Here is an 11,272-nt window from a genome sequence, read left to right as displayed (position 1 = left end):
GGGTGCCCCAAGTGTCTGCGGTCTTGACATGTCGTCTCCTAGCACCTTCTGTGATGGTGGACATTCCACAGCTGAGCTGTCTAACTGCTCACCACAGCCACAGGGGCTCCTGGGCATTGGAAATGTGGCTAGAGCGACTACAAAAGTGAATCTTTATTTTTATTTAATTTTTAAAAATTAAGTTACCTTTATTTATTTATTTATTTGAGACGGAGTTTTACTCTTGTTGCCCAGGCTGGAGTGCAATGGCACAATCTCGGCTCACCGCAATCTCTGCCTCCCAGGTTCAAGCCATTCTCCTGCCTTAGCCTGCCGAATAGCTGGAATTACAGGCATGCACCACCACGCCTGGCTAATTTTTTTGTATTTTCACTAGAGACGCGGTTTCTCCATGTTGGTCAGGCTGATCTCGAACTCCCGACCTCAGGTGATCCGCCTGCCTTGGCCTCCCAAAGTGCTGGGATCACAGGCGTGAGCCACCGCACCCGGCCTTAAGTTACCTTTAAATAGGCACATGTGGCTAATTGTACCATGCTGAACAGCACAGATCTGAGACATGAATGGCCATGATTATCTCTATTCACAGATCTGGGTCTCCTCCCTTAGAAAGTCCACGACTTTGCTGCTGCCGCTGCTGTTGTGGAGAACTTTATATATATCCTCCTTCTCTAAAAGAGTTCACACAGCATCGTATGAAACTGAAGTGAGTGACTATTAAACAGCACAGCATACAAGAGATTTAAAGAAGGGAACACAGGAACCAGAGGAGAGGAAATTAAAGAAACGTAATTCCAACGCAAAGTGTAAGCACCTCAGTAAATGGAAGCTTCCCACGCATAGAAATGAAGTCAAGTCACTGTGTGAAATAGCCCTGGGAAAACATCACAGCTAGACAGAAGGAAAAGGGATTATTTGGAAGACAGATCCCACAAATCAAACATCAAGGAACCACAGAAAAGTAACACCTTTGTTTAAACAAACCTTTCTTCCCCTTGGATATCTAATCCAAGGAAAGCACATATGGAAAATATTAAGACTTTCAAAAAGAACACAAGAGCCCCATGACAGCCCACCACCACCTTCCCACACATTTCTACAGGCAAACACGGCGCCCCCAAAGGCGATAGCTGGCTACATGCTGACGGGCTGTTCATTCAGAAAGCTCAGATTAGCCACGATTATGTCCCCGGTATTTTATAACTCAATAGCAACTGAATGTAAACCCATTAAAGGAACAATAAAAAAGCTTACATCTTTCAAGTTACTTAAAACATAAGCCTGCCTTCACTTCATTCCAATGTCAACCCGTGGTACACCCAGTCACATACTGTGAAGGGGGCCCTGTAAAAGCATCCGCCCACCAGCACCATTAGGAGGACATGGGTGCTCCTGGGTGGGGAAGTGCTCAGAAGAATGGCTGACACTTTTAACAGATGAGAAAATCGAGGCACAGGGAGATGATGGGATGTTCCTGGGACCACACAGCTGGGAAAGTGGGGCTGGGATTTGGACCAGGCAGCTACACTCTGCAGTGTGACTACTGAGTCCCAGGCAGCTACATGACCTTACGTCACACAAAGAAGCACAAATTGAAACAAACACCTGACCCCAACAGGCTTAATGCTATAATGAAGACATGTCCTGAACAAATCATTTCAGTACGGCCAGGCGTGGTGGCTCATGCCTGTAATCCCAGCACTTTGGAAGGCTGAGGCGGGTGGATCACGAGGTCAGGAGTTTCAGACCAGCCTGGCCAATATGGTGAAACCCTGTCTCTACTAAAAATACAAAAAAAAAAAAAAAAAAAAAAAAAAAAACCAGGCATGGTGGTGGGCGCCTGTAGTCCCAGCTACTCGGGTGGCTGAGGCAGGAGAATCACTTGAACCTGGGAGGCAGAGGTTACAGTGAGCCAAGATTGCACCACTGCACCCCAGCCTGGGCAACAAAGCAAGACTCCATCTAAAAAAAAAAAAATCATTTCAGTAACAGCAGGATAAAGCAGAATAGTAAAAGTACACTAAATGCATGTGGAATGTAAAAGCCTGAGACTGGGCTTCAGTGGAGAGTGGGGACAGCAATGGAATACAAGGCCAAGAGTCAGAGAGGTGGGGAGGCCGAGAGTCAGGGAGGCTGAGAGGCAGGGAGGCTGAGAGGCAGGGAGGCTTGAGAGGCAGGGAGGCCGAGAGGCAGGGAGGCTGAGACAGGCAGCTGCGACAGGCCAGGGAGGCCAAGGGAAAGCAGCAGCCTCCGTGAGCATGAGAACAAGAAGCCTAGGCTCACTCTCTCCTTATCAGACCCTCAGTCTGTTCATGGGTAGAGTGAAAGAACAAAATGAACATGTGAAAGTTTAAGGCTGCCTATGCTGTGTCTTATCTGATTCCTTGAGGCTAAATATTCACAAAGACTATAAAGATGGCAGAAACCTAAGATACTCTGAAGAAGGCCAAAGCCTGAAAACCAGAATCAGCTGCACTGACCACTTCTGACGACACTCCTTTTCCCTAACTTAACTTTTTCTCTTTCTACTCCACCCCCTCCATGAAAAGCAGGTAGACAGTGTGAGTATATATATTTTTGACTTCTAACTTTAAAACATCCACACACCCCATTCACCTATCTACAAAGCCTACATAAATGAAGCCACAGAGGTAGCAAGTCCAATGCTACAGATCACAACTCCAGTACTCTACATTGGCACTTTTTTTTTTTTGAGACAGAGTCTAGCTCTGTCGCCCAGGCTGGAGTGCAGTGGCGTGATCTTGGCTCACTGCAACTTCCACTTCCCAGGTTCAAGCGATTCTCCTGCCTTAGACTCCCAAGTAGCTGGGACTACAGGCACACACCACCATGCCCAGCTAGTTTTTGTATTTTTAGTAGAGACGGGGTTTCACCATGTTGGCCAGGATGGTCTCGATCTCCTGACCTTGTGATCCACCCACCTCAGCCTCCCAAAGTGCTGGGATTACAAGTGTGAGCCACCGCGCCCAGCCCTACATTGGCACTTTTCAAATTTTACTGTGCATACAAATCATCTAAGAATCTTGTTAGAATGTAGATTCTATTTCAACTGGTCTGGGGTAGGGCCTGAGAGTCAGTCTTTCTTTTCTCTTTTCTCTTCTCTTCTTTTCTATCTTCTTTCTTTCTTAGTTAACTTGTTTTTTTATTTTATTTTGTTTTTTTCGAGACAGGGTCTTACTCTGTGTCACCCAGGTTGGAATGCAGTGGCACCATCACAGCTCACTGCAGCCTTGAACTCCTGGGTTCAAGCCACCCTCTTGTCCTAGCCTCTCAAGGACTACATGTGTGTGCCACCACGGCTATTTTAAAATTTGTTGTAGAAACAGGGTCTCTTTATGTTGCCCAGGCTGGTCTTGAACTCCTGGCCTCAAGTTATCCTCCCACCTCAGCTCCCAAAAAGCTGGGATTACAGGTGTCAGCCACTGTGCCCTGGCCTAGAGTGGGCATTTCTTAAAAAATAAACAAAAAACCTCTCAGGTGATGACAATCTTGCAGGTCTGTGGGTCATGCTCTGAGTAACAAGCCCGTCATTTATTTGGCAGCCTGTAATTACTCCAATGTATTTCCTCTTATTACAAGAAGTGCACAGCACCGTAGGGAATACAATTAATTACTCTGGCTAGCGATTTGTTTATAGTAAACACAAAAACACCTAGCAACAACATCTCTTTGGACCCTGTTTACTGAAATCCATGTGCGTACCATGTTGTTTTAGAACATGGCACCAAAGCCATTTCCAACCCTCAGGTCTCTTCCAGTGAACTGAAAAGCCAACTGTTGGTGAAACTGCAGACTGAAAAGTGGAGAAAATGTATACCCAAAATACCACTGAGGTTCCTGACGTTCTTACAACACTGGTTTCTCTAAATTTTAGACATTACCTAAAAAGTGAAAATATTTGTTTTAGACTTTGACACTGTGGCTTGATCTCCCTTCATTCATGCTTTTGTGATGCACTACAGTTCCTGAACCTGCACCATCACTTTTCTTTTTGGCAGAGTTTGGCAGGAATGGCTAGTGTTCACCTCTTCTTCCTGGGCATCCAGCTAGACTACATTTCCCAAGCTACCTGGCAGGTGTGGCCATGTGACTGAGTTCTGGCCAATATAACGTGAGTAGAAGCCAATCCCATCCCTTCCAGGCCGGTCCATAACAACCTCCTAAAAGAGATGTTCTCTTCTGTTTCTGACCAAAACAAAAGGTCAGAGCTATAAGACAGCAGCAGCCTGAATCTTTCCCCTTGGAAGAAGGCTGCGCACTGGATTAGCCACTGGAACTTTGGGGTTGTTTGTTACAGCAGTTAGCCAACCCTGACCAAAATACAGGTTAAGAATTCCTTATCGGAAAATCTGAAACATTCTGAGTGCTAACTTGGTGTCACAAATGGGAAATTCCACACCTGATCTCATGTGATGGGTCACAGTCAAAACTTTAATTTTACAAAATTATTAAATATATTGTATAAAATTACCTTCTATATGTATAAGGCGTATATGAAATTTAAATAAATTCAGTGTTTAGACTTGAGTCCCATCCCCACGATATCTCATTATGTTTATATAAATATTCCAAAATCCAAACAAATCTGAAATTCAAAACACAGATTCTGGTCCCAAGCATTTCAGACAAGGAACATTCAACCTGTACTTAGTATCGTTAAACTTCAGAAATTTGGAATTAGAAATTGGAGTTTGATTCTTGATAAAAGTATATGAATTTGTCATTTATTTCCTCATTTTATAATGTTATTGTTTAGAATTTTGGATCTAAATAAAAAGCATCTGAAAATTTACTATAATTCCTTCATTTTACATATTAGAATCTGAGGGTTAAAGACGTGAAGTGATATTCCCAAAGCCAGAGGTGGTGTGTGAGCCCAAACTGTTGTACTGGTTGTGCTATGGTTTGGATGCGTCTCCTAAAGTTCATGTGTTGGAAACCTGATCCCTAATCCATGGTGTTGGGGGGCGAGGCATCATGGGAGGAGTTGGGGTCATGGGGACACTGCCTGCACGAATGGATGGATATGGGAGTGGGGTCCTTATTAAAGGACCAGGCAGGCTCCCTCTTATTCTCATTCTCTCTCTCCCTCCTTCTCCATGTGATCTCCATCATGTTAGAGCCCAGCAGAAAGGCTCACACCAGACGCTGGTGCCTTGATCTTGAACTTCTCAGGCTTTGGAGCTGTGAGGAAATAAATTTCTGTTCTTTATAAATTACCCAGTCTTGGGTATTCTGTTATAGCAGCACAGACCAGACTAAGGTTGCATGCATAAACGAATGATTCCTACTCTAATGTGCCACTGACTGTCCCATGCTCTATAATTTTTTTTTTTGAGAGAGCCTTGCCGTTATCTTGGCTGAAGTGCAGTGGCATGATCTTGGCTCACTGCAACTTCCACCTCCCAGGTTCAAGCAATTCTCCTGCCTCAGTCTCCTAAGCAGTTGGGACTACAGGCATGCACCACCAAGCCCAGCTAATTTTTGTATTTTTAGTAGAGACGGGGTTTCATTATGTTGGCCAGGCTGGTCTCGAACTCCTGACCTCAAGTGATCCAACCACCTCAGCCCCCCAAAGAGTTGAGATTACAGGCGTGAGCCACCATGTCTGGCCCCATGCTCTATGATTTTATTTTCTAAATTGTGTATTATGGGTTGAATTATGTCCCCCCGCAGAATCCATATGTTGAGGTCCAAGCCCTAGTACCTCAAAATGTGACCTTATTGGGAAACACAGTCAATGCAGATGTAATTAGTTAAGATGAGGTCATTAAGTTGGGCCCTAATCCAGTATTGGGACTGGTGTCCTAATAAGGGAAAATGTGGACACAAAGACAGACATGATAGAGGGAAGATGATGTGAACAGGGCGAAGGCCGTCTAGAAGCCAATGAGAGGCCTGGACCAGATCCTTCCCTCAGAAGAAACTAACCCTGATGACACCTTGATTTTGGACGTTAGTCTCCAGAACTATAAGACAATGACTTTCCGGTAAGTCATCCGGCTTGGGTACTTAATTACAGCAGCCCCAGCAAACTAGCACAGAGTATTCAACACAGCTCTGCAAAGGCAACTCTGATGTACAGTATAAAAGTAAAAAGCATTCATTATCTCGTTCATTCTTTGTTGGCAACAGATGTATTTTTAAGACAATTTCCTGAGGTATTCCTGAATTTCAACCAGTGTCCTGTCATAACTGCAGAAAGTCGCAACAGCCAAGGCGGCCTCCACGAGGAGCCGGGAGGAGCCTACGCTCGCTCCTGTTCGTCACCTGGTCTCTACTGTCCCTTGTGCAATCCTGACGTGGCTCTGTTCCTCTTTCCTCCTGCTTCCTTCCCTTCTCTTGAAGTGCAAGGTACAGACTGTTGAAAGCTTACTAGCTTTCAGTAAAATTTCCCAAGCACCAACGATATAATCTCAGAGTTCCCTTGTAACGCTGTATTTCCACGGAACAGAATCAGCTTCTCTGTGAAGCTCGGCAGACAGTGAGGTTTTACTGCATACGTGTCATCATGGTTATTAGTATGATTGTTTTAGGCCAACCAACGCAAAGGACAACTGTGCACCCATCTAACAGATGGGTACTATTATGGGCGTAAGAAAAAACTGGATTGCTTTAGATCAGTAGGTCCCCCAAACCTGGTGACCCATTACAATGATTCTGAGAACTCTTAAGAACTAGAACTCCTGCTCCTCCTTCTGGCATTCGAAGGTTTCCCCAATCCAGTCCAACTCACACCTCGGCCTCTCTCCCTGCTCCTGTACCCCACCCCACAGTCCTGACAGGACCAGGCCTCGATCACACCTGCCATTCATCTCAGTATGGCTGCCCGGCTGCTTCCGCCCCATGAGCACTGCTGCTGCCTTTCTTTCCCCCACTAACCAATCACAGTCCCAGCAGGACTTACAACAGTCTTTTGCAAACTTCAGCCATTCCCCTGCCAACTGTACTGTCAATATCTTAATATTTTTATTTAAATCTACCCATTGTTTCTGCTTCATTTTAACTGCTAACTTTATTATTTATTTATTTATTTATTTTTTTGAGATGGAGTCTCACTCTGTCACCCAGGCTGGAATGCAGTGGCACAATCTTGGCTCACTGTAACCTCCAGCTCCCAGGTTCAAGCAATTCTCCTGCCTCAGCCTCCCGAGCAGCCAGGATTACAGGCGCGTGCCACCACACCCAGCTAATTTTTGTATTTTTAGGAGAGACAGGGTTTTGCTATGTTGGCCAGGCTGGTCTTGAACTCCTGACCTCAGGTGATGCACCTGCCTCGGCCTCCCAAAGTGCTGGGATTACAGGCATGAGCCACTGTGCCCAACCTAACAGTTAACTTTATATTCCTAGGCTAAATATAGAGAAACAGTACTCTTTGCCATAAATATCAAGTTACCATAAAAATGCAGAGAATACCAAACAGTTTTGCTAGATCCTGCCTGCCAAAGCTCTGAGCTTAAAGTCTACTTTCTTAGGCAGTTAAGAGAGTGTTACAAACGTACGAAGATTAAAGGGAGACTTTCTCCTGAAAGCAAGCAGAAGGTCGTCTGAAGGAGAGCAAAATGGGCGTCACTGTCCTGCCAGACAACACCTTACAGAGATACCCAGTACCTGGCTGTGCGCCTCCCCAGAGCAGCGCCGCTACCACCAGCAATCTCTCCAACCCCGGGAGTGCAACCAATAACCATGCTCTTCCTTTGAGGCCCAGAACAAATGCCACTCCCTTTATAAAGCCATTTCTTACCAGTAGACAAAAAAAAGTTCTCTGGCCCCTTAGTGCCAATATCTTTACCATCTGTTTGGTACCTGGCCTCAAAAAGCAAAAGAGTGTGATGTTTCACATAACATGATTCCTGCAGGACTGCAATCTCTGTGAGTGCAGGAACCATGTCATCCAAATCTTATTTTCCCTTGGAATCTATGCCATCATCTTAATACGGGAGCCACGGTAAATACTTCTGGCTGAATATCAACCAATTCCCAAATGTTTTATTTGAATTTCTTTTCTTAAAAGAAAGCTTAATAAGACAGACTCCTCATTCTATGAAGGCTTTATTCATAGTCACCCCAAACTGGACATAACTCACCGCCCCCACTGACCTCTTCCCCACTCACCTCTGCCTGCCTCCGGGCCTAGGTAACGGGAGCCACCCAGTCCTCCTCCACGTCTAGGATTTTTAGAATAAAATTAATGCACATCCCATCCGGCTTACAGCTGCCTTCTGGCTTCCTGCTGCTCTTAGAATAACATCCATAAGCCCCAGTGTGGCCCCCAGGCCTTGCATGAGATGACCCCTGCCTAACCCTTTAATCTCATCTACTCCCCTCACCAGCCCTCCACTCTCACACTTTCTGTTCACTGAACTCGCAAAGTCCTCTGTCACTTCTGAGCTTTTGCACATGCTGTTCCTGCTGCCGAAGAGGCTGCTACTCAGACTGTGCACAGCTGGCTCCCTCGTGCCCTTCGGGTCTCAGCTCAAACCTCCAGATATGCCTCTGCCGACCACCACTACGCCAGCCTCTCTCCCTCCATCACATGGCCTCATGTGTTTCCTTCCTAGCATCGGTCACAATCGATTCTGCCTTGCTCATCTAGTTGAGTGTCTCTCTCTCCAATCAGAATGTGGGATGCAGGAGGGCAAGGGCCTTCATGGATCTTATTCAGTATGCTTTCCCACAGATCAGTGCCTAGAAGAGATGATGGCCCCTAACCATCACTCAGTGAAAGCTGCTGGCTTTCACAACAGGGAGCAACAACACAGTGGGGAGGGGAATGAAATACAAACAGGGTTGATACTGGCAAAATACATTCAGAAGCTGCCGGCATCCATGACGTTAAATGAAGCAGCACACTTTCGATGGGCCAGCAGTACACCCAAGACACACACACATTCTGGCTTCAGCAGCAGCAGCGCCATTAAAGCAAAGCATCAGTATTTCCTCCACGTGAGCTGAGGCTAGCTCTCATGTCTAGTTACTCGCCACCCATGCGAGCATTTACTGAGGGCACGCTACGTGCCCTGGAGAGAATACGCCCTGCGGATAAAGAGATGAACAAGCCTTGTTTCCTACCCTCAAAAACTAAGTCCGGTGGGGAAGCAGACACATACATACGCAATTACATTACGATGGGAGGAGTGAGAAAACAAGGTGCGTGGGGAATGTGGAAGGAGGTTTAGCACCAGGGAGTCACAGAAGAAGTAAGAACTATGGAACGGGGGCTCACGGGGGAGCAGGCCCTCCAGGACAGCAGGTCTGATAGAGGAAACTGAGGCAGCGGCACGTTCAGGAAACAGCCCTCGTGTGGTCTGACCTGGACTGGCAGGCAGTGGTCAGGTGACAAGAGGCCAGTGGATTCTGCACTTCCAGCAACCAAGAGCCATGGAAGCAGAAAAGCAACTTATGAGAACTGATTTCAGAAAGAACAAATGGAGGGAAAGGACCCTAAACCATCTGATTTCCTCAGCTACAGAGAAGGAACAAATGGTACATGTCAGGAACTCACCGTGTGGCAAACTTCCGCTTTTATCTCTTTCAAGGCTCGCTCAGAAAACACACAGCCGCAGCACCGAAGGAAGCAGAACCTGGAGAAATAACCCAGTGGGGGAAGGACTGTATTAATCACATGATCAATTCACATTTATTCAGTTGATACAAAGGCCAAGAACCACAAAGATTAAAATAGTTACATTTTACTCCATTAAAAAAATCAGTACGTTCTCATAGAAAAGGGGCAGGAAAAAAAGAAAGACATCAGTTATATCCAAAATAAAAAGATCAAAACTGAAACCACAAACATAAAAAGTCAAAAGAACAGGAACTCAGGGAGGAAATATTTTCAATAAATATGAGATTCAGAGCTTATTTTATGAATATTCAAAAAGGTCTTATACAGCAACAGTCAACACTATAATAGAAAAATGGCCAAAGAGGACTAACATGCAGTTCGTACAAAAAATATATAAAGACCAAAGGATTCTTAACCTCAAATGCTAAAAGAAATGCCTTTTAAAACCAGGACGCATCATTTTTTACCTATCGGGCAGTAATTCAGGAGATTGGGGCTGGGCACAGTGGCTCACACTTGTAAATTCCAGTGCTTTGGGAGGTCAAAATGGGAGGATCACTTGAGGCCAGGAGTCTTTAGCCTGGGCAACATACTGAGAACCTATCTCTAAAAAAAAATCTTTTTAAAAACTTAGCCAAGTGTGATGGTGGGTCCCTGCAGTCCCAGCTACTAGGGAGGCTGAGGTGGGAGGATGGCCTGAGCTATGATAGTGCCACTGCACTCCAGCCTAGGTAACTGGGACAGATTCTGTCACTTGTCACTTAAAAAAAAAAAAAAAGAGATTGAAAGTATCCAGTTGGAAACTGAGGATACAGGCACATTTGTTGTCAGGTGGATACAACACAGTACAATACTTTAGGAAGATAATTTGGCAGTATCAAGTAAAGTGTGACTTTTAAGAGTTTCTTCTTACAGAAACATGCCCACAAGTGTGCAAATGTACAAATGTGTGCTCAGGAAGTTTTGTAGTATAGCAAGGTAAAAAGGAAAGGAAGGAGGCCACCTACAGGTTCCTCAGTAGGGAAATGGTCAAATAAATTATAAACACCCAAATGGCTATTAAAAAGAAGGTAAATCTGTATTCACGGTCGTGAAAATATGTCCAAGGTGGACAGAACAGAAGGAAAATAAGAGGTTATTAAATACATATAATGTGACCCCGTGAGAGTTTGGGAAGAATACGTGTCGATTTCTATGTCTATATGCAGAGGCGTGGAGAAGCGTGGATATGGGTGTGTGGTGTGGGAGAGGGAGCATTAAACATCAAACAACGAATAATGCCTCCACCGCGGCTGGAGAGCAGCATAAAGCACTTTCATATTTCACTTTAGGCATTCCTTGAAAAATGCCACAGGACAAATTTTCTCTAATTTCCCAGGGATTATAGCAGACGCAGATTGGCCTAACCAAAATCCAGTTCATAACACTGCACTAAATTCACTGAATGTTGTTTAGAATTTTTAAAATCCTATTTTATAGATACTTACAAATTATTAGGGAGCTATTTTTCTTTTTACAAAGGCCCAATGTTTTTATTACACTAACAGTTTATTTCTATTTTTCTATATATTTAAATCTTTATTATACAAACTTTACTAAATACAGCTGGCCCTCTATATCCTCTATATCCATGCGTTCCGCATCTATCAATTCAACCAACCCGGATCAAAAATATTTGGCAGGAAA

General features: G+C 44.8%; 1 protein-coding gene across 3 annotated transcripts in view; it reads right to left on the bottom strand.

The window, feature by feature from the left end:
• RTF2 (replication termination factor 2) overlaps positions 1-11,272 on the bottom strand; it is a 67,989-nt gene that overhangs the window by 42,737 nt on the left and 13,980 nt on the right. For all 3 annotated transcript variants that reach the window (XR_001712306.3, XM_009437446.5, XM_009437448.5), the window contains exon 5: positions 9,524-9,602. Coding sequence is in view for 2 of the 3 variants with exons in the window: in XM_009437446.5 (XP_009435721.1) it covers positions 9,524-9,602 (79 nt within the window). In the remaining variant the exon portion in view is untranslated. The remainder of the gene's footprint in view (positions 1-9,523; positions 9,603-11,272) is intronic.

Source organism: Pan troglodytes, chromosome 21, assembly GCF_028858775.2.
Source record: "Pan troglodytes isolate AG18354 chromosome 21, NHGRI_mPanTro3-v2.0_pri, whole genome shotgun sequence".
Taxonomy (NCBI): domain Eukaryota; kingdom Metazoa; phylum Chordata; class Mammalia; order Primates; family Hominidae; genus Pan; species Pan troglodytes.
This window is presented reverse-complemented; position numbering and strand designations above follow the sequence as displayed.